The 26,105-nt window shown below is 64.4% G+C and overlaps 7 protein-coding genes across 7 annotated transcripts; 2 read left to right on the top strand and 5 right to left on the bottom strand.

Annotated features, from left to right (window-relative positions):
- Nucleotides 1-374: 374 nt before the first annotated feature.
- On the bottom strand, nucleotides 375-4,182 carry AMSG_05341 (uncharacterized protein; the record flags this gene model as incomplete). Its single annotated transcript, XM_013902594.1, has 2 exons — nucleotides 375-4,108; nucleotides 4,138-4,182. The coding sequence occupies 2 exons, from the start codon at nucleotides 4,180-4,182 to the stop codon at nucleotides 473-475; spliced, it is 3,681 nt and encodes a 1,226-aa protein (XP_013758048.1). The 3' UTR covers nucleotides 375-472.
- An 830-nt stretch (nucleotides 4,183-5,012) lies between these two features.
- On the top strand, nucleotides 5,013-6,917 carry AMSG_05340 (uncharacterized protein; the record flags this gene model as incomplete). Its single annotated transcript, XM_013902593.1, has 2 exons — nucleotides 5,013-6,755; nucleotides 6,864-6,917. 2 exons carry the CDS (start codon nucleotides 5,013-5,015, stop codon nucleotides 6,915-6,917), a joined length of 1,797 nt encoding a protein of 598 aa, XP_013758047.1.
- On the bottom strand, nucleotides 6,513-7,879 carry AMSG_11875 (uncharacterized protein). Its single transcript, XM_013902619.1, has one exon. The coding sequence runs from the start codon at nucleotides 7,700-7,702 to the stop codon at nucleotides 6,926-6,928; it is 777 nt and encodes a 258-aa protein (XP_013758073.1). The 5' UTR covers nucleotides 7,703-7,879; the 3' UTR covers nucleotides 6,513-6,925.
- Nucleotides 7,880-8,513: 634 nt separating this feature from the next.
- On the top strand, nucleotides 8,514-9,387 carry AMSG_05337 (uncharacterized protein; the record flags this gene model as incomplete). Its single annotated transcript, XM_013902592.1, has 2 exons — nucleotides 8,514-8,558; nucleotides 8,816-9,387. The coding sequence occupies 2 exons, from the start codon at nucleotides 8,514-8,516 to the stop codon at nucleotides 9,176-9,178; spliced, it is 408 nt and encodes a 135-aa protein (XP_013758046.1). The 3' UTR covers nucleotides 9,179-9,387.
- On the bottom strand, nucleotides 9,186-14,724 carry AMSG_05336 (uncharacterized protein; the record flags this gene model as incomplete). Its single annotated transcript, XM_013902591.1, has 2 exons — nucleotides 10,380-14,724; nucleotides 9,186-10,296 (listed from the first exon to the last, which is right to left on the bottom strand). Exons 1-2 carry the CDS (start codon nucleotides 14,672-14,674, stop codon nucleotides 9,186-9,188), a joined length of 5,406 nt encoding a protein of 1,801 aa, XP_013758045.1. The 5' UTR covers nucleotides 14,675-14,724.
- Nucleotides 14,725-15,387: 663 nt separating this feature from the next.
- AMSG_05335 (tRNA (guanine-N(7)-)-methyltransferase) lies at nucleotides 15,388-16,404 on the bottom strand (the record flags this gene model as incomplete). Its single annotated transcript, XM_013902590.1, has 3 exons — nucleotides 15,388-15,672; nucleotides 15,737-16,022; nucleotides 16,397-16,404. The coding sequence occupies 3 exons, from the start codon at nucleotides 16,402-16,404 to the stop codon at nucleotides 15,388-15,390; spliced, it is 579 nt and encodes a 192-aa protein (XP_013758044.1).
- Nucleotides 16,405-18,316: 1,912 nt separating this feature from the next.
- On the bottom strand, nucleotides 18,317-26,041 carry AMSG_05334 (CCR4-NOT transcription complex subunit 1; the record flags this gene model as incomplete). The annotated part of the gene is made up of 3 exons (XM_013902589.1): nucleotides 25,939-26,041; nucleotides 20,464-25,461; nucleotides 18,317-20,422 (listed from the first exon to the last, which is right to left on the bottom strand). Exons 1-3 carry the CDS (start codon nucleotides 26,029-26,031, stop codon nucleotides 18,317-18,319), a joined length of 7,197 nt encoding a protein of 2,398 aa, XP_013758043.1. The 5' UTR covers nucleotides 26,032-26,041.
- Between the last annotated feature and the right edge of the window lie 64 nt (nucleotides 26,042-26,105).

Below are 26,105 nucleotides of genomic sequence, written 5' to 3'. Positions count from 1 at the left end.
TTGCTGACAATCACCGCCCAAACACGCCAAACTGGCGCTTTTTTTTTGCCACCATCGCATACACCGCCACCGCGTCAACCTCCCGCAGCTCACCCACAACACCTTCTGCTTTACAACCACTCACATCAAACAACAAGGACAGCTCAGAGAAGGTATGCTAATCACAAAAGAAGGGGACAACGCGGCATCATGCCGCTAAATCGACAAATTTCACGCAGACTGGCTCAGGGTCATGGTTCCAAAATTCTCCCCACGCGCCTCCTCCACCACTGCAGACCTCCCCTTGCGACACTCGCATCACAAGCAGCATAATACTCTGCACACGATCACAACCCCTACTCTACTTCATCTAGTCAGCCACTTTACGGCTCTTGGTTTTGAATTTTGGACGTTGGGTACGGGACCGATGACCCGACCTTACCCGGTTGTCCAAAAAAAAAAAAAAAAGCAAAATTGTCCAACTTACGCACGACTACACGCTCGACACCGAGGTCATTAACGACAGCGGCTCGTCGTCAACAATGGCGAGCGTCGAGGGCATGACCTCCTCGCCTTCCTCCTGACCCATGCCAAGCTGAGCATTCGTGGAAAACGTCCGCATTTCAAAGTCCGAGACGTTGTCGCAGACCTCAAACTCGCGCACACCATGCTCTGCAAATACGGCCTCAACCTCCGCCTTATCGTGGGCACGGATCTGCGACACCTCGTACCCTACGGCCACAGCAAGGCCAACCACAAGCACCAAAAGCGCAGCAACGACAATCATGTCGCGAAGAAGCGGAACAGAATCGATGGTTCCGAACCAGAGCACCGCAATGCTGCACGCCAAGGTGAACGTCTCCAGCTGGTTGTGGTACTCGGCAGTGTATGGTTTGTGGTTGCCGACCATCCCGGCCATGGCAACCACAAACAGCACAAGCGCTACCACGCTGGCCTTGACCACCGGCGATGCAAAAGCGCAGACCGCCACCACCACCACGAGCTTCCGCCCCATGATCGCCAGCTCATACCAATACAGCTCCGCCTTGTACTTGGCCACAAGGAACGCGTACCGGCTGCTGAACGTCACCTCATCCAGCGCTGCAGCCTGGCGCCGGAGGAAGACCGCCAGCCCCGCAGGAATCGAGAGCCCGTACACAGCCGCCACAGTCACAATCAACGGGAGCAGCCCGTACCACGCGCTTGTGTAGCACCGCCGCTGAGGGTTGGTCGTCATCACCACGATCCCACCGCCGACATCGGTGCAGTCAAAGTACCGCAGCGCCGCGTACATCAGAGGCAGGTACAACAGCAGGATTGTCTGCAGATACCCACGTCCGGCGGCTCCAACCACTCGCCCGTTGGCAGCAAACATGGCACTCTTGGACTCGCGGAAATTGAAAACCACGCAGAGGATGGCAGTCACAACCACAAACGGAAGGAGGAACAGAACCGGCAGCGCCATCGTCATGCCCCACTTGAACATCCACACATCGCCCACGTCCAGCCCGCACTCGGGCGACGCAAGATCGAGGTTGAGGTTGACCATCGAGACCGCGTCAAAGATCGCTTCCGCCACAGGATGCCAGTCGAGCTGGATCGTCCCGTAGATCGCCACCGCCTGGAGCGTGTTGAGCGCAATGACAAACGCAGCGTACCCGTACACCTTGGTGTTCCGCGTGTTGATCCACACCACTCCGGTGACGTAGGCAAAGACAAGCACAACAAGCACGACAATGATCGCCACGTTCGAGCCCTTGCACTCGCGGCACACATCACCGAGTCGGTAGTAGCCCGACGAGCACTGCGCGCACAGCCGCCCGCGGTATCCGGCAGCGCACTTGCCATCGCCCATACACGCTGCAGGCTGTGGACACGTCACAAACGCTTGCCCATCGTCCGAGGGCTCATGTCCAGGCGCAGCTCGCGGCGGCGTCGTCCCGCCGGCACAGATCGCGCCCACCGGACACAGCTCACATCGCTTGCCGCGCACACGCTCGCCAGTCCCAAACCAAAACGTCGGCAGGCAGGTGCAGTTGAGGAACGATGACGACTGCTCGGGCGAGGTGGTAAACTCGGGGCAGATGCTGCACGCCACCGCGTTCACGGTCTCCGAGAACGTGCCCGCAGAGCAGCTCGTGCAGCGGACGCCATCGATGACCCGCGTGCCAGGCACACAAGTGGCAGACGCTGAAACCACAAACGGCGAGCCCACAATGTCCTCGCCACCGATCTTGACCGCAAGCGTGTACGAGCCGCCCTCGACCACCACAATGCCAAACTTGATCGAGCCCGGCCCCAGTTCTACGCCCGTCACAGCAAAGGTGTCAGCTCCGCGTTGAAGCGCGATGCTCACCTCGGACGCGGCCAGCGCTTGCGTCAGCACATTGCCAAACTCGTCGGTCACCACCACATTGTACTCGGTCGTTGCAGACGTCTCGATCTGAAGCACGCCCGAGGTCGGCAGATCAACGAGCGTGCTCGATCGCCCGTCCGGCGCGCCGGGCACCACCTCGACCGCAACATTCGTGACTCCGCGGGTAAAGAGCTCACCATTGGCCCCGATGTCGTACATGTAGCTGCCCACCGTAGTCGGCACCGCCACTCTCGCGCTGTACTCGCCGGTCGAGATGTACGTCGTCTCTGCCACCGCGTTGGCCCCATCACCACCCCGCACAACTGCCAGCGGCAGATCGTTGCCGCTTCCGGCAGCGTTGCCCTCCGAGTCACGGAGCGAGACACGCAGCTCCCACGTGTCACCGGCCGTGATCTTGAGCGGCATGCCAATAGGCGCACCCGTTGACTGCGAGACATTGACCGCCGAGCAGAATGGGGCCGGTGCCGACCACATTGAACTTCCAAGACACTCGAGTGCGTCGGCTCCGACCTTGGTCAGCCCGTTCAAGCACTCGAAGGTGCAGATCTCGCCAAAGATGCCCGGCGTGGCTGTACTCGATCCGTTGGTGCAGCTGACAGAGCCAAACGCCGGCGGCGCAAGGCCCGGGCACGCCACCCTGACGCACACGGCCGGCAATCCAGTCCAGGTTAACCCGGTGCACGTTCGCACCGCATCACCGGCCACAAAATCCGTGCCGTCGATGCAGGTTGTCACCGCCACAGAGCCGGCGTATCCATAGTCAGAAAACGATATGGTGCCGTTAGGCGGAGGCTGTATCAGCTCACACGCGTATGGCGGAGGTGGCGATGGTGGCGGTGGCGGCGACGGCGGCGGCGACGGCGGCGGCGGCGATGGCGGCGGAGGTGACGGTGGCGGCGGAGGTGAAGGCGGCGGCGGCGATGGCGGCGGAGGTGAAGGCGGCGGCGGCGATGGCGGCGGAGGTGAAGGCGGCGGCGAAGGCGGCGGCGACGGCGGCGGCGAAGGCGGCGGCGGAGATGGCGGCGGCGGAGATGGCGGCGGCGACGGCGGCGGCGGAGATGGCGGCGGCGGAGATGGCGGCGGCGAAGGCGGCGGCGGAGGTGGTGGCGGGGGAGCACACTTGACCGCCGGCGGCAAAGCTGCCCATCCGCCTGCCTCACACAGCACAGTATTCGCAGTCGAGCCACCGTAGAGCATCAAGCCGCCCGAGCACGTGATCGTGATAGAGTCGCCAACTATGTGCGATGTCGAGCTCGTGACCCCTGACGTCGAGAGCGTGCCCGAAGGCACCGATGGGTACTCCCCGCAGACCGGCCAAAACTCGAGCGAGAAGAACGAGTCTCCGTTTCCGAGCTCAAGTAGATAGCTGTGGTCAGGTGCGGTCGTCAGCTCCAGACGGAACAGCAAAGCTCCAGAGAATCCATCGCTGTTGAGCACATCAGTCACAAACTTGGAGAAGCCAGCTTTGCGCTCGTCGTTGATGTCAAACTCGCTAACCTCGCCTCCGGGATGGGAATACTCCCATGATAACGAGGATAATGGCAGGGCATTGAGGCCATCATTGTCGGACCATGGCGTCTCTAATAGGGCCTCGCCACGGTACTCGTTGGAGTCGTACGCAGTCATCCTCATGGTAGCAGCATCATCCGCCTCGTGCAGGCCCTTAAAGCCGATTTTGGTCCGCGACGACGCAAAGTACAGGCCAGTGGAGGATGACGGAATGTCGATCACCCTCAGCGCCAAGAAGGATTCCTTGAGAGAGACAACAGCCCCAGGAGCACTTGTGTCACCAGAACCATTGTCTTGAACTCGTCCATCAACACCATTGTCAAAGCTACGTTCGTAGAGCGGCGGTGCAGCATCGGAAAAGGCCACTGAAAAAAAGACCACAAAAGCCAGCGACAAACACCATGGCCGGACGGAGCACGGTAGCCTTGGGCAGGGCATGGACAGGACGAAAAAGCAACAACAGAGTTATGCAAGACGGCACTAGTCGTTGTATTGGCAGGGGCAGAGACAACAACAGCAAAGATTCCGTGGTGCGGGGAGTGGAATGTCGCCGCCTTGGGCACACGCTCGTGCGGTGTGGCGGTGCGGGCCGTCAGCCGGACCTCGAACAGATGACAACCAACACAGCGGAGAAACGGTGCGGAGATAATTTGCCGGTCAAAGGCACGAAAAAAAAGGTTGCGTGGCTAGCCGAGCCACCCTCCCGTAGCATCTGCTGATTGCGAGCACTCATGGCTCTACAACAACGTCAAGTAGACGTTGGAAAGCATAAGAAACCACAGGCGATGGAGGGGGGGGGGGGGAGGTAGTGCCTCGCAATCATGCCTTCCAGATCGATGAGCCGAGCAGCGGCTAGCGAGCGTCGGCATGAGGCGGCATCGTCTGGTTGCGAACACAGAACACATGGAAAGCGCACAATGCAAGAGGTTGCAGAGGGTGCAGAAGTTGCAGATGGCTGAGAAGAGGGTGAGGAGGCTCGCGATCATGGCTTCAAGCTCGATCGGCCTGCGGCAAGAGGAGCGCGTTCCCAGCCATTCCTTCTCGAATTCCTTCTTAATCCCCTTCCTCGCGCCACCGAACAGAACGACAACCCGAGCCAAGCGCCGAGCCATCACCTGACTCTTACCGTCTTGCGACTCGGTCGAGAATGACCTCTGCCGGCGATCTCGCTCCTGGGCCGTTTGCTCACTTTCCGCTGCGAGAAGACGAGGTCACCGTCTGCCGCGAAGAGGTGCTCGGGTGCCGGCAAGGACGCCTCGCCAACTGCTTTGTCGTTGCTGCCATCCACGCCATTGCTGCTGCTGCGCCTGATCTCGTGCCAAAGGCTCATGTCGATGATCATGAAGGAACAATCGCCTTTGTTCTGCACATCGGCGAGGAGATGATGCCCACTCGAGTGGTCGTCGACGACACGCTGCCTGTCGACGACTCGGGCGCACTGCGGTTCATGTCCTCCTCCTCTTCGCCCATGCTGCCGCTGCTAGAAAAGGCCTTGGCCGCGCGGTATGGATCGTACAACGCACTTCAGGGCGGAAAGATCTCCGAGGCTTTCGCGGACATGCTCGGTCTTCCTGTCGTCACCATCCGGCTCTCGCCGGCGTCCAAGCTCGCCTCCATCGCCGCCGCCGCCGCCCTGTTTGCCGCCGGCTGCCCCATCGGCCTCTACCGATCCTCGCGCAACGTGACCGAAGAGAAGCTCTCACCGCTGCCTCGTGGGATGGATGTGCTTGACGACCACGCGTACGCGGTCATTGCCGTGGCCGACAACGCCGTGTGCGTCCTCAATCCACACGTCGACCGCCCGCCCAAGCGCAAGACGTCGTCGGCCCGTCCTGCACCGCCCGGCGCGTCGTGGATCACGCTCAAGACCGTCATCCGCAGCTTCACTCGCATGGTCATCGCTCGCGCTGATGCGCGCGTCCACGATGTTGTCACGGGCGAGTTTGAAAGAGCAGACGGCGTCAGCACGACACGGATGCCATCCCAGCGGCGCTCGACGCTGCGAGCCTACCAGCTGGCTCGCACAAGCCGCGAAGGAGCAAAGCTCCGTGTCATCGCCTCGCTCACCGTCCCACACTCGCCATCGGCCAGCTATCCGCCGATTGGGATAGAGGCGCTGGTGCCGACGGCAGGCGCAACGGCCGAGCGAGATGCCGCTTGTGGCGAGGCCTCGCCGTGGCTTGGTGCAGCGCTGGCGTACCAGCGGCTGGCAGTCTCGCCGTACAGCAACTCGCGCGAAGCCAGTCTCGTCTTTTCGATGCCTGCCTCCAGCCCGGTCTTTCTTCAGCCAGCGATGTACGATGGGCAACTGAGCGGCAGCTACGCGCTCACGGTGGCAACAGTGGGTGATGGTGACGACGACGGCGTCGCGCCGGTGACCATGACTGTCGTCGACCATCCTCTTCACGACGACTGGCCATCACGCGCCGCGATTGATGGAGCGTGGAAGCCGGGAGCGTCCGGCGCCGTCTGCACTCCCTGCTTTGCTCTCGACATCCCAGCTGATGGAGCCGTCGTCCACCTTGGCCTCCATCCGATCGAGTACAAGGCGAAGAAGAAGGCTGCGGTGCCACGCAAGGCGTCGGCGATTGCCATCCTGCCAGGCAGGACGGTGCCGTCAGGGGCGGCGTGCTTGAGCGAGTCACTAGTTGCAACTACGTTTACCAACGCCAGGACGGTTGCGACGACGGTGATGCTAGCTGCAGGCTCGTACGTGGTTGTGCCGCGGGTGATGGGCGCGCACGTCGCCGGCAAGTTCACTCTGCATCTCTGCTCCAAGGTCGCAGGCGTTGAGCTGGAGCTTCTCGACGCGTTCATCGACCATGGCCGGGCAGGTGCCGGCGGCGGAGCGGGTGGTGGGGGCGGGGCGCTGGCGGCGGCGGCAGCAGTGGTCCGCGGCATGTCGACCAGCTATAGATCGGGGGGGCGCGGACACAGGGCGCGAGGGCGCGGACGCGGGGCGCGAGGACGGGGACGCGGGGCGCGAGGGCGCCGACAGACGACTGGCGCTGGGCCTTCTGGAATGGGCTCGCTCTATGCCGGACTGGAATGAGGCGGCTGCTACTGGCCAGCGACACGGCGCCGGCCCAGGCGCGAGACGGCGGGAATGTCGGCCGCGGCGGCAGGCTTCTGCTTTGAGACGATGCCGCGGCAGGCCTGGCCGCGTTCGACCTTGTCGATGGCAATGGCGACGAGGGCGTCGACGTCGTCGTGCTCCTTGCGGACTTTGATGTCGTAGTCCTCACCGACAAGAACATTGGCAAAGTCTGCATGGCCGCAGGCCTCTGCGTTTGCGCCGACGTATATGTCGGCGTCGCTGGCCATGGCGGCGACGACCCGGTAGAGGCTGCGGTCGAGGTGGGCCATGCTCTGCTTGAGCATCTCCAGCTTGGCCACAAAGTTCTTGTCCTGAAACGCCGAGTAGCCAGGCAGCTTGTGGCCGATGTACCGGCTGACTTGACCCACCACAAGCTCGACCACGATCCTCAGATTGTCTCTGATCTCGAGCATGCCGGCCGGGAGCGGCATGAGCGGCAGCGAGCCCTTCTCCATCAGTCTTCTCTGCTGATACGTGTTGCTCAAGCCGGCAAAGCCCTTCTGCAGCGCCTCGACCTGCTTCAGCGCGTCGTTGACCTTGTACGGTAGCGACTTGACCGGATCCATCTCCTCCTTGGCCGAGAGCTTGGGCTCACTGCCGCCCAGCTCAGCCTCATCCAAATCATCGAAGTTGACCATGCCAACCTCGTGCCCAACCCCATTTCCACCATGGTTCCCATCACGAGTGTCATCAGCCAGCGTTGCCGAGCCAGCAAGACGGCAGGACGCCAGTGCCGTCATCGGTGGTGACCACGTAGGCGACGGCGGCGAGGGCGAGCAGGAGGGCAGCGAGGAGGACGACGGTCACGTTCGAGTCTGGAGAAGAAGTAGAAGAAGTACTTGCGGCTGTAGTAGTCGTACTCCCACTTGTCTTCCTCTTGGTCTTCTTGCCTGTCCCTGTCTTCTTGCCCATCTCTGTACCTGTCCCCGAAAGTGAGGTGGTGACGTCAGGCGGCTGTGGTGGCACCCACGCCGATCCCACCGATTGATCAGTACAGACACCGCATTCCCTGATCACGATCACGATCACCCCACACCACCCCCACCCCCCACCCCACACCCTCGCATACACACCCACCACTGCCTGCCACCACCCACATCCCCATTCCTCCCCCCATCACCCAGATCACATCAGATCAGATCCCACAATCACACATCAGATCAGATCCCACAATCACGATCACGATCATGATCACGATCACGATCACGATCACCCCACCACCCCACCCCACACCCCCTCCCCCCCCACACCCCACACCCATGACTGACCAGCACAGCGACTACTGCTACACATGTCAGGGTGGGGGTGATGTTCTCTGCTGCGACACATGCACGCTCTCTTTCCACTCTGGCTGCCTCATACCTCCACTCTCGGCCGCCCCGCCTGGCACATGGTCCTGCCCCGCCTGCGAGGTCGCTCCCCTCGCCCCTCCGCCCGCCTTGCTGCAGAGCCTGCGGCCACGCGGGCAGCCTGCCTCTGCCGCAGAACTGAAAGCTGCTCGGTCGGCTTGGCAAGCAGCCGTTCGCAAGAGAAAAGCTGAGCCTCCGCCTCATGGCGATTATCCTCATTCTCATTCTCGTTCCCGGCCTCGTTCGCGTCCTCGCTCGGCTCCTGGGTCTGGCCATGACGACGACCATGATGATGATGATGATGATGATAATGATGATGATGATGATGATGATAACGCTTCTCTCCGCCCGTGCAAGCGGGCAAACACAGGCCCGAGTCAGTTTGGTGCTGATGGTGGTCGTACTGCGAATCGTGGCCAGAGTGCGAGAGTGTCGCCGTCGCGAGGTCGGGCTCGGGCTCGGCAACGGGCGGCAGCTCCTCACGCCTCTAAGCCGCGATCAGAGGCGACGGCGCTGGAGCAGCTGAGAGATATGCGTCACAAGATGCGTATCGAGTTTGAGCGCCAGCGGAAGGAGCGGAACATTGTCCGTCAAGGCCAGGACATTGCCAACTCGCGCCTGGCCACCCTTCTGCAGATCATCAAGATTATGAAGACCAAGATTGAGGCTCAGGACCTCCGCCTGGCGCAGTTTGAGCAGCAGCTGGCCAACGTTGCTGCCCGCATTGGCCCTGCTCAGTTGCAGACAGAGCACCACGACACGCCCGCTCTCGAGCCCGCATCCACCATCGACTTCTTTGACGACGCCGCTGAGGAACCGCTCACCCAGCCGCGCCCAGACTCGAACCTCTCCTCTCCCATCATGTAGGTCTTTACTACGTCCGCCGCCCGAGATGCAACCGCTCACCCGGTGACGGCAGCGACGCCCGGAAGACCTCACGTGCAAGTGCAAGGTCCAGCATCAGCAGGTGGTACGCGTACCACGTCGCGAGCACATCGCGCGCCTCCTCCGAGTACAGCCGCACAAAGTTCGACAGCCGCTCGGTGGCAAGATCCACTTCGGATGTGCCTGCCAGCTTGCGGTTGAGCACCTCAATCTCGTCCATCACCGCTTCGCGCGTCGAGCCCCACAGCCGCTCCAGCCGCTCCACCAGGTCGGTCCCGCGCATGTCGCCGCCGGGCTGCCACGACGGCAGATGTCCGGCCTGCGCGGCAGCCACAAACCCGCCCGGCGCCATCGTCGCCTCCTCCGACCCGGCTTGGGCCACAAACAGCGCACGCGCCTCCGCCGCAGAAAACGACGGCGCCGCATGCAGGACCGTGTGCACAAACTCTTGGCAGTCGAGCTCGCCGTCGCCGTTCATGTCCGCCGCCCGGTACAGCGCCTGCATCCGCGCATACGTCGGGTCAAACACCTGCAGCCAGACCCCAACCGTCTCGCCCAGCACCGTGTCCACGTCCACAATCTGCTCGCCGTCTACACCCTCAGCCTCTCGAATCAGTACGGCTGCCAACTGTGCCATCGCCTTTTCGAGCTGCGCGGCCGCAATCCCGCGCTCCGCGCTCAGCGCCTTGTGCACTCCATCCAGCGCCGCTGTCACCCCGACACGCACAGGTTCGGCCTCGAGCGTCACCCCCGCATGGCCCACAACCTGCCGCAGTGTCGCCAGAAACACGTCCAGCACGTCCAGCGAGTATACTTGGTCAGCGCACGCAAGCCCGCAGAACCGCGCAAACATCGCCATTCGTGGCGACCCATCCGCACGGACACTCACCGTGTGCAATAGCGCCTTGAGGTTCGCCTCCGCTAGCGACCGCAGCCCGTACTCGTGCACAAACCATTCGTAAACAAAGATCTGGAACGGGATGTGCGGCATGCCAACCCGGTCGTCAGAGCTGTCCGCCGACATCTTGTCCGAGTAAAGCTGCCACACCCGCTGCAGCACCCACCGCAGCGGCTTTGGCCTTGGCGCCCGCCCGGTCTTGCTCTCGTTCGCCAGCTTGCCAACCATGTTCTTCCACGCGCGCGCCACCCCTTCTTCGCCTGCCGCTGCTTCGCCCGCTCGAACGTGTCCAGCTGCACCGTGCTCGTCAGCCGGTTCCGCATCGCGCTCACCATTGTGCTCGGCGAGAGCTCGCCGGCTTGCTCGCTTGACGTTCCTTCCTGTGACGGCGACCGCGAGTGCGAGCCCGACCGCGACCGCGTCAGCGACCGCGACCGCGACCGCGAGCCCGAGCCCCCGCCCGAGGTTCCCCGAGTTCCTGCCAGCCGCTCCACACTCCGCGCCACCCGGAGCACTCCACTGCCTCCACCTGCTGTGGTGATGACCAGTGACTGCGCGCCACCACTCCGCAGCCCGAGCTCGCCCGTTCTGCCCACCGCTCCAATCGGCGGCAGTACAGCATGCGACGAGCCAACCCCTCCGCCGACCGCCATCATGGCCTCAGACACAGAGTTCCGCATCCCCCTTGCTGCTATGGGCACCTCGTCGGCGCCCTCCTCCAAGCCGCTGCCACCTTCCGTCGACGCTGCCGCAAGCTTGACAGCTGCTGCACGCACCTCGCTCGTCTCGGACGCCCCGCGCGCCGCTTCCCGCCGGCTCCGCAACGCCCGCTCACGCACCGCTCGCACAGCCGCCGGAGCCGACGGCGCTTCACCGGTCGGCGGCCGCGGCCCATGCTGCGCTGCAGCAGTAGCCTGCGCCAACTCCGCCCGGTGCGCCTCTGTCTGCTCCCGCAGCCGGTCCTCGAGCTCGAGCACCTTCACCGCTAGTGCTGTCTCTGAATCCAGCGTGCTGCGACGCGGTGTATGTGGGAGCGAACGCGAGGCAAACGGCGCCACCACATGTGGCGTTGACGCGGAAATCGCTGCCGCTGCAGCCAGGCTTTGGCCGTCAAGCGGTGGGCTCTCACGTGATGCCACAGACATCGAGTCGGACCGCCGCATCGACGCCGAGTCGGAGCGCTGCATCGACGCCGACGACGCAGTCCGTACCAGACGCTGTTGCGTCTGAGCCAGCTGTTCGATTTGGTCCTTGAGCCGCGACCGCAGCGCCAGCAGCATGTTGTCGGCCGATGCCTGAACAGGCAGCCCACGTGCAGCCTGCATGCTCACTGTCAACGTTACGCCGTCTCCCGCTGTTTGCGTCGCGGCTACCGCCGTTCCGACACCCTCGGTTTGCGTCGCCACCGCCACCATACACACCAGCTCGTCGCCATCGTCGTCGTCGCTGCCTGACTCGGGTAATCTTCCCAAGAGCCCGCGGCTCCGCAGCAGCGCCTTGATGTCGCTGTCAATCTCGCTCTTGACCTTGAGCGCCACATCCGTGGGCGGCTCCGCCGCCAGCTCGGACGCCGACACCCCACCGCGTCGAGCAGCCGCGGTCGCCTTTTCGGCTGCGGCCTCCAGCCCGGCCGCACGCAGCTTGGCCCGTGCAGAGAGCAGCGCCTTGCGCAGGATCCTGACCTGCTGCTCCATCGCACGAAGCCGCGCGTTGGCCTTTGACAGCTGATTCCGCACAATCTGCTCCGACGGCGTCATGGCTCCGGCAATCGAGAATGACCGGTTGAGGCTTCCCGACTCGGAGAGCAGCGTCGACGACGCCGACGGCAAGCTTTGCATCAACGCCTCATCATCTCTGGCCACAGCCGACTCCGTATCAGACGTTTCCATGTCATCGTCGTCCCCGGTCTCACTTCCGCACTTGCTTGCACTCTCGCTTCCGCTCATGCTTCCGCTCCCGCTCTCGCTCTTGCTCCCGCTTCTCTCTTTCAGACTTGCCTCAGCAACCTCGTCCATGGCCGGCATGCCTTCCAGCGCCGCTGCAGGCTTGTCGAAAATTCGACGCGACGAGGCCGAGGGCATAAACTGAGAAAACGAGTGCGAGCGCGAACGCTGTGAGCGTCGCTCTGCACCCTGGGTCGAGAACGCGCGGAGCCGGTTGGCAGCAATGATAGAGTTGGCAGCCGACCGCAACTTGTCGGACGACGACGTACGCCGCGTCTCGCTCAGCATTGGTGCCCGCTGGGCCATCGGAATGCCTTGTTTCGAGCCAGCGCCACTCGCCCGCTGCAACAGCAGCTCCTGCATGGTCCGGAACGCCTTGTGCTCATTGGTGATGGCCTCTAGCCGAACGGCCATCCGGTTGAGGACTCGCTCAAACTTGTCGAGCGAGGTCATGTCCGAAGTCGCCATCGACTGCAGCAGCGGGTCGTCGGCCACTGTGAGGACCGACATGAGAATGTCGCGCGCTCGGTTGAGCACCTTGGCCGCCTCTGAGCCCCCGCTGCTCACCACTCCCAGACCGCTAGGCGGCCGCACCGGCAGCGATGTCGGCGACGGGGCCAGCGGCGACGACGGCGAGAGCGGCACGTCCACGCCGGGCACCGAGCCGGCCACCAGTGGCACATGCGTCGGCTCGACAATCGCTGCCAGCGTGGTGTCGATGTCCTTGACCGCAGAATCGGGCTGGGCCCAGAAAGACGGCAGGTGCGGGAGCGGCGGCGGCGGAGCCGGCCCAGCTGCCGCAGATACTGTCGTCGGTGACGCAGCCGGGGACACCTCGCTATCACTCACCTTGACGCCAACCGCAGCAATCGCTGCCGACGATGCCGAGGCTAGCTTGGCCTTGAACTCGGTCATGTCCAGCGAGGACGATGCTGCCGACGATGCTGCCGACGATGCTGTTGACGATGCCGACGATGCCGACGATGCAGACGACGAGTCGGATGCCGAACCAGTTCGCAATTCTGCTGCAGACTCGGAGCCTGATCCCGACTTAGTGCTCCCATCTGCCGATATGGCCGACGCCGACTCGCTGGCGCTGCATGCAGCAGCAGCCGCCTCAGTGGCGACCACCGCAGTCGGCACCTCGATCGAGACCTCTGCGACAGCGCCGCTCCAGTGCTGCGGCGGAGCATGCTGCGGCGCAGCACGGGTCTCGAGCTCGCGGTTGGTCCGTTCCTCGATGACGGCCCAAACTGTGGGATTGAGCAATGTATCGGCATTGAGCTCGTGGTAGAACTCGCGGAGGCCAACCATAGGCACAGTTGAGTCAAACTCGCTCTCGTCCGAGTCGTACGACTCGCGGAAGGCGACCGGCTCGGTCTGAACGCTGGCTGCAACTGCGCTCCTGGCAGCAGCCTGTCTGGCAGACTCGGCAACGGCGAATAAGCTGCCGTCGGTCTGGGTCGCTCGGTCGGCGAGGTGGGCGTCGGCGTCATGGCGCCTTCGATCGAGCTCGGTGGCAACGCGGGCAGCAACAATGTTCTCAATCTCTGCTGCGGCGCGAGTGGCAGTCGTCGACTTCGACTTTCCGCTAAGGGCCGCAGAGAGCTCGCCGAGCGAGGTTGTCCACCACGCGGACGGCGTCTGGGTGCCAAACGAGTAGGCGCGATCCAATGCGCCCGGCGCAGAGGCAACGGCGGCAACGGCGGCCGCTTCGCTGGCGGCCGCCGAGCGGCGGAGCTGCCTATTCTCAGCGAGCAGACGGTCAAGCGCCCGCGACTGCTGGGCGCATTGGTCCGTCAGCTCCTCGATCTTAGCCTCTGCGGCAACGCGGCCGATGGAGAAGCGCTCGATCCGCTGCTCGGCGTGCTGCAGCTTCCCGGTCAGTGTTGCGTTCTGCGACTCGAGCTCCTTCTTCTGAGCGAGGACGTCGCGAACAGCGTGGTCAAACTCGAGACGAAGTGCGTCGATGATGTCGTTGTACTTGATCCGCTGGGTCTGCAGCTGGTCGGTGAGTGCCCGTTGGGCCTCCACGTCCTCACCGGACTTGTCGCGCTGGACAAGCTTGAGAATACGCTGAAAGAGAGCCACATACTTGCGAAAGAGCTTGGTGAGGAGCTTGCCACGCGGCGCGCACTGGACGGTGACCTGGCGGGTGACTTCGTGGATGGCGATGGAGTAGATCGAGTTGGTGGCCGCGATGAGCTTGAGTGGGTCGTCGGCCTCTGCAGCGAGCTGTGACGTCTTTGCTTCGATCCACTCGTTGAGCAAGTCAACATCCCGCCGCGACGACGGAACAGCTCTGGGGAAGACAGTGGTGTGCCAGAGCCCATCGGCAGCCGAGTACACCGAGTCCGGGCCCTTGCCCGGCAGAGGCGACGAGGTCACCACGTAGTCCGACTTTGGGATTTTCGACGCCGGCAGGCCATTGCCAACACTTCCGCCTCTATTGGCTTTGCCACCTTTTCCGCGCCCTCCTCCACTGCCCGACCCAGCCCCGAGCTCCAAATGCGAGACATCCGCCCCAGCAGCGAGGGTGGCCGAGAGCGAAGCCACCAGGTCGGCGTCGGCCAGGTGCCTTCCGGACGAGTGGCTGTACATGGACATGACCTGGTCAGCAAGCGACGGCCCAGGCATACCCTCGCCATGCACCCGTCTCCTTCTCGCCAATGCTGCAGGGAACCTCTGCGTAGAGTCCATCCTGCCGCCTCGACGTCGTGACGTGGGGTGGGCCCGTGTCTTGCCCGCCTTGTCTCGGCTGTTTGATCGATCGCCGTCTGAGCAATCTCCCGTCTGATCGATCGGTGAGAGGGTGAGATGGGGGATGGGGGGGCCAGGGCAGGCGCGGCTAACGTGTCCGATACGTCGTGGTGGATGTCAATATCAGAGGCAGGTACAAGTAAAAGGAGTGTAGTAGATGAGTGAGATGGGGGAGTGGGGAGAAAGGGGGGGAGGCGCTCGTTCGTCCCTAGTCCAGGTACTCTGAGGGGTGATTTAAGCTGTGCTCTTGAGTGGTGTGAGCGGTCCGTGTGGGAGGGGAAGGGAAGAAGGCATCTTGTTGTATTCAAAGTGATATGTGACACACACGTAGTATATATAGATATACATGTGTACTGTACACATATACGGCTGCAATGACCTGAGATGAGGATTGACAGATCGTGATGTTGTAAAAGTGGCGACGCACAGCCGGCATGAAACAAAGTTGTGATCTTTGTTTTCTCGCCGTTGTTCCTCCACGACTGTGGCGGGTATATGGGGAAGATCACGTCCCTCAAACCGCAGCTGACTGACAAATCGACACTATGGAGTGGTAGGGGGAGACTTTCACGGACGTTGATGCGGAATGGCTACGCGTCGATGCGGCGGTAGACGGCGGGGTACTTGTCGCCGCTGTTGCGGGCCACCTTGATGCCCTCCTCAGTCTTGGTCATTGCGGCAACGAGGCACGGGTCGTCGGCGACGTCGGCGTCCGGGATGCGCTCAAAGAGCGGATGGGCGTCGAGGTGCTCGACCATCCACTGATGGAGGTCAAGGACGTCGGTGACGGTGTAGAGCATACCGCCGACCCTGAGGGTGTATGCGTACTCGGCGAGGAGGGCCTGGGAGATGATGCGGCGGCGGTGGTTCTTGGCCTTAAAGTGGGGTCCGGGAAGAGGAAGAACATCTTGGAGAGCTGGCCCTTTGAGAAAAGTTGACGAGGTGCTTCATCGAGTTGGTCCGAGTAACTGCAAGGTTCTGGCAGCCGTTGCCGTTGGCACGGGCGGCGACGATGCGCTCGTGGACGTAGGCCGAGACCTTGAGGCGGATTTCCATGCCCATGATGAGGGTGTCAGGGAAGAGTGGCGAGAGGGCCATGAGGAGACCACCGAATCCACAGCCAATGTCAGCGATCTCGACCTTGGGCATCTCTGCGTAGCTCATCTCGGGCTTGACAAACGCCGGGTACACCTCATGCCACGGGTACAAGTCCGGCTTGACCGGACTGCAAGAGAACAAGCCGCAGGAGCATGCAAGTATGGCGTCGACCAGGAGAGTCCATTGCCCAGTATAGCGCAGAGTAGCCGCGCCAAACCCGCCATCGCCCCCCCCCCCCAGCACCACGCCATGTCCAGCCCAGCCCAGCCCAGACCAGACCACCACCAACAAATCCATCACAACAGTAAGTCATGCCCCCCTCCCCCCTCCAGTCCCAGTCCCCTCCAGCCCCCTCCAGCCCCCTCCAGCCCCCTTCCAGCCCCCTCCAGCCCCCTCCCAGCGCCCAGGACGACAGAGGGCGGAGACCATCCCACCCCCTCCCCTCCCCCCTCCCCCCTCCCCCCCCTTCCCCCCTCCTCCTTCTCCCCATACAGGACGTACTACTTCATGGTGTGGACAGAGAACGGGTTAGAGTGTGCCCGCTGACGGTAGTCCCTCTTCTGCGGGGGGGCAACCACCATGTGTGTGGTGGCCGTGGCTGTGGCGGTGGTGCCGGTGGTGGCGGTGGTGGTGGCGGAGGAGGCAGCCCCGTCGTCCATGGGGGCAGTGGACATGGTTCTGGGTCTGGGTCTGGGAGTGGTGCGTGTGTGTGTGTGTGTGTGTGTGCGTGTGTGTGTGTATGGGAGTGGGGTGTGTGTGTGTATGGGAGTGGGGTGTGTGTGGTGAGGGTGGGAGAGGCCTGCCCCTGCCCCTGCCCCTGCCCCTGCCCCTGCCCCTGCCCCTCCCCCCTCCCACTGTTGTGCCACTATCACCTCCCTCCTCCCCCCCCCCCCCTCCCCCCCCCTCCCCCCCCCTCCTCACCTCATGCACCATATTCGCCTCTCTGCCACTCTCGCCGCCACCACTGGACTCTCTTGCTCCACCCTCTCTGCTCTAGCGCCTGTGCTGGCTGCTGCTGGCGAGGGACAGCTCGCGCCGCACCATGTCGTCGACCTAGCTCTCCCGCCACCGTCATGCACCTCATCGTCGGATGCTGCTGCCACGGCGGCACTGGCCACCACTCTTTCTCCGCATGATCTGCTTGCGGCTGCTGCTTGTCTTGCACAGGGCCTCGCGGATCTGCCCTTTGCCCAACACGTCGAAGATCCCGACCTCGCCCGCCACGCCTGGCCGCTCTTTGCGGCTCTGGCCTCTGTCGCTCCGCCGCTCGCGCTGCTGTTTGATCAGCTGCTGCTGGTGGCTGCTCTAGCCACGGCTGCTGCTCCGTCAGGCTCGGATCTGGCCGAGGCGCTGGCGGCACTGACTCGCCTTGCTCCGCGCGCCGTGGTCACCTTTCCGGACCTTGTTGCTGCCCTCCAAGCCGGCGGCGTCACTCCTCTTGACGGGCTGACTGTCGAGGCGCTGGATGTTGCTACTGAGGCCCTCTGTGCTGCCGCGCCGCTGGCTGTCCTGCCTGATGGTATGCCGGCGACACCGTGGACGCTTGCAGTGGCCGAGTCGATCGCACTCGCTGCCACCTCATACCCGCTCCTGCCGTGGGACGACATTGCGCTGTATCTCTACGCCGACGCAGGCACCGAACTGCTCGCTTGGGCTGCTTCCGGTGGCGGCGATCCGCTCCCACACGCTGCTGCACTCTGGCGGACCTTTGCTCATCTCACCCAGTTTCCCGCCGGCGACGTCGACGACACACCCGCGGTTGCCGCCATTGTTGCGGCGCTCGACCGTACCCGCCTGCTTCTCCTCGCCACCACCGCCGCGCTCCCGTCGGACTTGCTCGTCGACGGAAGGTCAGACTCGGTGTCGGTCTCGGCATCCAGCTCGCGCCGCCGCCGCCGTCGCCGCCGCAAGCCGCGCTCCCGTGGTGCCTCGCACATCACCTCGGACTCGCTCCGCCACCTTCTTCGCTCGGTCTCGTCGACGCCGGCCGGCCCGCTGCCGCGCCTCCCGCGCCGGTCGTCGATCACCGCCCGCCCACGCCCAGCCCCGCCGCTCCCGAGGGACGACTCACTGCCCGGCACTGCTCGCATCGCCCGTGTCGCCCTCTCGCCGTCTCCGCCGCCTTCGCCGCGCCCGGCCCTGGCTCCGTCACCACTGCCCCAAAACGACTCGCTCTCGGATCTCTCGTCAGGCGCCCTCGATGCGCTTCTCTCGGCCTCGGACTCGGCCTCTGTCGACGCGAGCGAGTGCCCGCGGCTTCCCGCACCTCCATCTCCTCCGGCGCCAACGCTGGTCATTCCGGCGCCGATAGACGCCATTCCGCACACGGGCGTGCCACAGCGCCGGCCCGGCGCTGCGAGCGTGCGGCGGCGCAAGCGCGCGGCATGGCGGTGAGCGCAACAAGGGAGATGTAGGTTTTTACTACTGAGCAGGCGCGCCGTCGGCGCCCGCCATCTCGGCACCGGGCGCTGATGCCCGGCACGAGCGCGCGACTGACTCGAGCAGCTGCTCGACCTTGGCGTCGCACGAGGTAAAGCCAAACGACCAAAAGTCGTAGCTCGCGTTCTTGACCAGCTTCTTAAAGGTGACCAGGAGGCCCCACGGGTGCGGACGCGAGACAATGAGCCGCTCGAGGAGGACCCGAGTGATTTGCTCGCGGATCTGGTCCGAGCTCGCCTCGGCAAAGAGGTGGAGAAGGACGCACGAAAAGTAGTGCGTGTGCGAGTTGGGGTACCGCAGCTGGTTGGCAATGGCGTTGAACAGATGGTACCGGCCCTCGGGATCGAGGTTTGCCGCGAGCGAGGCAAAGACGTCCATCGACGGCGACCGCGCAATGATGTTGGTCGTCATCGCCGCCCCAGCAGGCAGCGCCGACGTGGCAAAGATGCCCAGATGGAGGACGAGCGCGTTGAGCAGCCGCACGTCGTACGGCGTGTCGTCGATGTCGTTGGTCGGCAGCAGGAGCTTGGACGGGAGTGAGCCGAGGAACGACGCCGGCGACCGCTCGTGGAGGTAGTTGTCGAGCTCGACGCCGAGCCCGCCCGACGTGAGAATGACCCGGAACTGCGAGAGGACCCGCGGCGCAGGCAGGTGCTCCACCTTGAGGTTCGGCGCAAACGGATCCGGCAACCGCACGCTGCGCGGGTAGGCCGAGAGCAGCAGGTTGCGCATCTGCACGCACGACGGCGGAATGCCGTCGCAGAACGAAAAGTGGTACTGGCAGAGGAACTCGGGAAAGTCGTGCAGGAGGACCAGCAGCAGCCGCAGCGTCCCACGGTACAGCAGCTGGACCGCCGGCGCAAAGCTGGCACTCGGGTCGTCGTTGTCGCCGCCGTCTCCGTCGTCGCCGGCCTCGTCGCCGCTGCCCGCCTCTACGCGGAGCAGCGGGTTGAGGAACCGGAGGAGGGCAACCACAAGGTGCTGGTACACATGCCAGCCCTGGAGCTGGAGCCCCTTCTTGGCCAACAGGAGCTTGGGCATGAAGCACCGGTGCGAAATGAGGCCGAGCCACGCAAAGGCAAAGCCCGGAACTCGCTCCGGCCGCAGCTGGAGGAACGCCGACGAAAAGGTCGACAGAATCGGGAACGAGAGCATGTCCAGCAGCGGTGATTTGGTCGTCAGGTCGTTGAGCAGGTTCGTGAGGAGCCGGAAGTACGGCTTTTGGTTAAACGCCATCGGCTGCCGCTCGTAGTCGTAGAGAAGGACCTTGACCACCATAGCGAGGACTTGCCGGAGCAAATTAACCTTGGACGGCGAGTTGGCCGGCGGCGGACCGTCCACCCGGTTGAACCACTTGACGAGGCCGAGAATGAGGTTCGAGAGCGCGTCCACGCCATCGCACGCCACCTCGCCTTCGGCCTCCTTGACCAGCCACGCCTCCACCGCCATCTCGGTGGCGATTCGGAAGAAGAGCGGCGCCACGCCGTCGTCGTCCATCAGCTTCTGCACCTGCAGGTAGTGGACGTATCGCGCAAAGATGGTGTCCAGCGCGTTCTGCGCAGGCGTCTCGCCGCCGTCTGGCGAGTGCAGCGTCTCGCCCACCCCCAGCGGGCCGGCAATGATGCACGCCACCTCGGCGCCCGTCCCCACAAGACCAGCGTCCGACGAGAGCCGTGCCCACTCCTCGAGCACGTACGCCACACGCTCGCGCGCGTCAGGCGGATCGTTGTGGTCGGCAGAGCTCGACGCAAACGAGTTGACCACAAGCACGCCCGACATCGACGAGAGATGCGCCGGCAGCCGCGTCGACGCCGCCAGGCCTGGCGCTCCTCCCGTTCCACCGTTGGCCACGTCAAAGAGCGCAAAGGCGCCCTCAATGTTGCCAAACTGGCCCGGCGCAAGGCTCGTGATGTACACCAGCGCCTTGATGGTCGTCGGAAAGTCGGCCCGGAACATGACCGGCTCGTCGAGCGCAAAGCGGTGGAGAAGCCGGACCACAGACTCGAGCACGTTCGCCAGCGGAATCGACGTTCCCGGCGGCGGGTTCGCCGCCTTGTGCAGCTGCTGCGCGAGGTGCGCATCGAGCTCCTTGAACGCCAGCAGCCGCGCCACAATCAGCGTTTCGCCACAGTATCGTACAACGGTTGCCGGACCTCCATCGAGAGCAGCAGTCGCGTGATTTCCGTCGCCAGCGCGTTCGACGACTTGACGCCTGACGACATGACCAGCGACTGGAGCTGCGCCACGAAAATGTCCAGGTGCAGCGAGGCGGCCTCAGCCGATGACGGCTCCCACAGCTTGTTGTACAGCCGCCGCGCCGCGCCAAACAGCAGCTCAGTCCGCACCGCCAGCTCCTCGGTCGAGTGGAAGAACAGCAGGAGCCGAGACATGATGTGACTCAGAGGATGCTCGGCAGGCACCGCCGCCGCGCTCGTGATCTCCGCTGCCACGCACGCGTTGACCAGCCGCTCCACTTCCTCCACGTACTGCACAAACTTGTCCATCAGCGCCCGCGGCGAGTCCAGCGGCGACGGCACCCACGCGGCCGAGTCTAGCCGCTCGCGCTCGGCAGCGTACTCGTCGTCGGCGGCCTCGAGCCCGCCGTCGTCGGCGCCGACGCCGAGCGTCCCGCGCTCGCTCCCGCTCGCATCGCCCGGCAACGCCATAGCCATGATCGAGTCGGCAAACGAGCCGGCCGGCGCCTTGGAAAAGTCGGCGTACACCCGCGAGGCGTCGCCGGCCAGCCCGCCCGGCCGCGGCCGGAGCGGGTCCGGCAGCGCGCTAGGGTACCGCCCCGCGTTGAAGATCGACGTGTCGTAGTATGGCTGACCCGTCCGTTCGCGGTGCTTGCGCCGGACGGAAATGGCCGGCACGAGCGAGACGTCGATCTCGGCAATCGACTTTTCGGTCGCAGCCTGCTCCACCACGTGACACGCCAGGTCGAGGTTGTCTTGCGCCACCAGGGCCACCAGCGTGTCAAGGTTCGAGTGCTGTGCCTCGGGCAAGTTTGCCTGCAGCAGCGACCGCAGGTGGTTGGAGATCGAGACCCGCAGCGGCTCCTTGCACGTCACCAGCGCCAGCGAGCCCGAGAGGTACCGCACCATGTTGTGGGCCGCGGTCACCATCTTGCTCTCCTCGGGCTCCATGGCAAAGTCCTTGAGCAGGATCTCGCGGGCCGAGATGCACGCAATGGTCACCGAGCGCTTGACTACCGGACCGAGCATCTCCTTGATGCCGCGGTTGATGGCGAGGAGGACGCAGCCCTTGAGCTGCGGCTGCTGCTGGAAGAGGAAGATGCCGCGGTTGACCTTGACGTACTGCGCAAGGTTGGGGATGATGGCCTCGGCACCGTCGGTGCCCGACGCGGCCTGTGCCGCCGCCAGCGCCACCGGGCCAAGCGCCTCGTAGGTGGCGCTGTCGTCAGCGGCCGCGCCGCCCTCGGGGCTGGTCGCACCGCCGGCAGGCTGGACCACCGGCGGCGGTGCGACGGCGCGGCCCGACTCGGCCGCCGCCGCCTGCAGCTCGAGCACATGCCGCCGCAGCAGCGTCGCCGGCTGGATTGAGCCCAGGTCCAGGCCGAGGTTCTTGCACAGGACCTCGACCTGGAACTTGAGGTTGAGCTTGAGGCCCTCGACGTGGTAGAGCTCGACCAGGAGGCGGATGATGCCCATGAGCCACGGGTTGGGCGGGCGGAAGACCTTGGAGTCGACCGAGGCGTTGAGGATCTTGGCCACAAACGGAACAACAGCAATGAGGCGGCCCGACGAGTACGCGTCGAGGACAAGAGCCTTGAGCGCAAGGTTCCTGTGCAGGATCGGGCGGTTACGGGCGAGCGTCAGCTGGCCGAGCCACGAGCCGAGGTTCTTCAGCAGGCTCCGCTCTGAGCTCGAGGTCTTGATAAGCTCCGACTGGAGGAGAATGGCAATGTTGTCAAAGGTGCACTGCAGAATGGCAGCTGTCAGCTGCGGGAGGTCCAGAAAGTCGAGAAGCGAGAGGTAGAGGTCGTGAAAGTTGGGCTCGATCGAAGCCCGCTTGACCACCAGGTACTGGCAGAGGTACGTGTAGTGCTTGGCCTCGAGAAAGGCCTCGAGCTCGCGCGCCTTGCCGCGGAGCATCGACCGCGAGAGGTTGTTGAAAATGAACCGGATCTTGTCCTTGGACTCTTGGTCAAGCTCGGCGCCCTCGGCGGCGGCCTTGGCCTGGCCAGCGAGCAGGGTGTCAATGTTGGTCATTTTGGGCAACGAGGGGGTGGCTGGCGGCTCTGCGCCGCCGGACCCAGCTCCGGCGAGCGCATCAGGCCCAGGCGCGGGGCCGAGGCCCGACGCTAGCGACTCGATGTCGTCGGGCGAGGCGCCCGAGTCGCCGAGGTGCGGCATGCCCGGCGGGAGCGAGAACGAGGCGTCGGTCGTTGCCGACGCGAGGTCCGATCCTGCGCCCGGCAGTGTCGAGTTGGCAAGGATCTCCGAGATAAAGTTGACAATCTGCGGGTGGTTGGCCTGAATGTCAGCAATCTGGAGAATGCGCGAGCAGTACTGCGGCCACTCGTGGAGGCGGGCGGTAAACTGAGTGAGGGCACAGTAGCCAAACGAGAACATCTTGGACCCGTCGGGCTTGCGCAGCGCTTCGAGAACGTACCGGAGCGCGTAGCCGAGCGGGATGTTTGAGACCAGCTTGTTCTGGATGAGGGCGCCAAAGAGAATGCCTGTAGTCTGCAGCTCCTTGTCCGGGTAGCGCGGGAAGAAGCGATACTCGTCAAAGAGCGAGTGGATCATGCAGGCAAAGATCTCGTGCTCGCGCGTCACGCCCGACGTCTTGTAGTTTTGCAGCATGGCAACGACGGCGTCGATCGAGAGTTGGCCCTTGTAGATGCGCTGAAAGGTGGCGTTGACCTCGGCCTCAATCTCACGCGAAAACGACTCGACCGGGTCGGGCGTCATTTGCAGCAGCGCCGGGTTCGCCTGCACGCACGCCGTGTAGAGGACACGCAGCTCCGAGACAAGGACCGGCGGGAGGAGCGCGGCTGAGGCCTGGAGCGTCTTGAACAGCGACGAGACGGTGGCAAGAACAAGCGGGAGCGGGGCATCGGGCGAGGCTCGCGCCGACTTTTCCGGCGCGCTCGTGTCGCCAAGGGTGTGGGCCACAAGCGCAGGCGCCGGCGGCGCGCCGTCGGGCCCGGGCTCGGTGCCGGGCGTCTCGCCAAAGGCGCGCGAGCGGAGAAAGGCGATGCAGGCCGCCATAAAGGCCGGCCCGTGCCGCGAGATCGAGTCCAGCAGCCACTTGTCGAGGTTGAGGTAGTCGCGCCGGGCGGCGAGGGCGGCAATGTCGAGGGCAAAGGCAAAGTCAGGCTCGGCCTGATCGAGGAGAACGGCAATGCCCTTGTTGTCCTGCACAATGTCGAGGATGACGGTGAGCGAGCCCGGCGAGCGCGCGTACATGGCGGCCATGCCGTGGACCATGACCTGCGGCGCGGCTGCCCAAAGGGCGCGGAGGAGCAGCGCCGACGCCGGAAACGCTGCCAGGAACCGCGGCAGCAGCGCTGCGGTCACGTCAAGCAGCGCCGAGTTGAAAGTGAGTGACACGGCGAGCGACGGCGAGTTGATCGAGACCTCGGTCACAGACGTAGGCGAAGAGACACTCGACGCACTTGCGTCCGAAATCAGGTCCGAGAGCGAGGCCAGCCGCGAATTGTGGATGGCGCAGAGGGTGAGGAGGAGCGCCTCGGGCGCATCAGCGATGCCGAGGCCAAACAGCACAAGGACTTCGGCCCCGTGCTGCGACTCGCCGAGCCGGCAGAGCGTTTCTACCAGGTCGTGCGACCGCCACGCCGAGTTGGCACCCCCATGCAGGCCGGGGTCGTCATCGCCGCCGCTCGGCACCGTCGAGTCGGTGGCGTCGACGGGCATCACCCGAAAGTTGTCGGCGAGTATGGGGACCAGCCGCTGGGAGCGCGCAAAGTCGACAAGGTCCGGCGGCGCGAGAACGGCCTGCGCCAGCAGGGCCAGCTGCGCCTCGGTGTGCGTCCAGTGCGCAAAGAGGACAGAGAGCGGGAGCGAGGCTTGGGCCGAGCCGGTGCCGAGCCGGTAGGCGCGGACCAGAAACTCGAGGCCGTCCTGGTCGTGGATCAGAAACTTGGGCGTGTCGACCGACCGCAGAACGTTGTCCCAAACCAGGTGCGGCGCGGCGGCCTTGACCACGTCCATAAACACATCGAGGTTCCAGGACGACGACGGCGACGACGGCGAAGAGCGGAGGGTGGGAATGATGGCCGCGAGCGAGGTCGGCGGCGAGAGGGTGGTGAGGGTGGCGGCCATGGCAGCCAGAGCGCCGCCGACCATGGCCTCATCAAGGCCGCCAGGCGCGGCCTGGGCGAGGACTCGCTGCAGCGCCTTGCGCGAGTCGGCGCACCCGTAGCCAAGCTCGACCATAAACTCGCCAAGCTTGGAGGCCTCATCGGCAGCGAGGCCTGCGCCGTTGGCAGCGAGCGAGCCGCCGAGCGTGTAGTGGTCCGGCAGCGACGAGCGGAGAATGAGGGCGTTGTGGAGAACAGGCGGCGCCGGCGGAGTGAGCGCCGGCGGCGGGCCCGACGCCAGCGCCTCAAGCGCCGGCGATTTGAGCTTGCGCAGCCGCGGGACCAAGTCCTCCAGCACTGGGTCCGAAGTGAGGACAGCGACCAGGTCGCCAAGCTCGGGGGAAGGCAGCTCGGCGAGCGCGGCACACAGGTCCTCGTCCGCGCCCAGCGGGCCGGCCAGCTCTGAGCCAGCCTTGTTCGAGTGCGCCTGGATGACTTCGCTCACCGTGTCGCGCACAAACTGAATGCCCTCGGCCTTGAGCTGGGGAACCGGCGACTGCGCGAGCGCCACCCCGAGCCGCACGCGGAGCTTGAGCTTGGCCTTGAGCACAATCGAGAGCTGCGAGAGGTCGGCAATAGCCATGCCGCACCCCACAGCGTTGGCGTACGCCAAGCAGATGATCGACGACGCCCACTCGGCCGGAAGCGCCTCCAGCTCGTCGGCGAGGAGAAGGAACTTGACAATCTGTTCGTGGGCAGCGACCTGCGTCAGGTCGAGCTTCTGGAGCACCGTCTGGATGACAAACACATGGACCTCGACGCCATACAGTTGGATGAGCTGTGCGGTGCATGTCAGGCTCTCCCGGTGAGTCATTCCGCCTCGCCTCCTCTGGCCATCCGCCTACCACCGCCCGGCCTCGCCGCCAGCTCGCCACCGCCACCGCCTCTTTGCCACCGACCCCCAAAAATTCCACACAGCCGCGCCCGTAGCAGCCACGTTCCCTACCGAGCCTAGCCCGGGCGGGGAGGAAGGGGGGGAGGGGGGACAAGAGAGAGGCAAAGGGGGAAGCCCAGGGCCATGCTGGGTCCCTGCAGGGTGTGGGTGTGGCGCTGTAGCGCTGTGCCCTGCCTGGGGGGAGGCGGGGACAATGGAGGCCGCGAGGGGACGATCGAGGGTGAGGGACGCGGGCTGTGGCGCGGCGCGGCTCAAGGGAGAAATGCGGGAGGGGGGGGGGGGAAGGGTTGTGGGGAGAGGGCGGGCAGACGGGGAGGGAGGGGGAAGGAAGAGGGAGGGAGTGGTGGGGGTGTTACGTACGTGCTTGATGTGTGCTTTGCTTCTGTTGTAGTTTGTGGTCCGCAGCTGTGTGATAAGGTCGCGGACCTGCGCCGCCACCAGCAGCGAGAGCATGCTGCGCTTGAGCGACGAGTGTGGCGTGGCAAGAGGCTGGTATTCAATTGAATGACAACGTGCCATTCAATGGC

The sequence above is a fragment of the Thecamonas trahens genome (assembly GCF_000142905.1).
Source record: "Thecamonas trahens ATCC 50062 unplaced genomic scaffold supercont1.22, whole genome shotgun sequence".
NCBI lineage: Eukaryota > Apusomonadida > Apusomonadidae > Thecamonas > Thecamonas trahens.
This window is presented reverse-complemented; position numbering and strand designations above follow the sequence as displayed.

Excerpts from the sequence above, each read along its gene's own strand:
- AMSG_11875 (XM_013902619.1), bottom strand. The coding sequence starts at position 7,702 with ATGACGGCACTGGCGTCCTGCCGTCTTGCTGGCTCGGCAACGCTGGCT.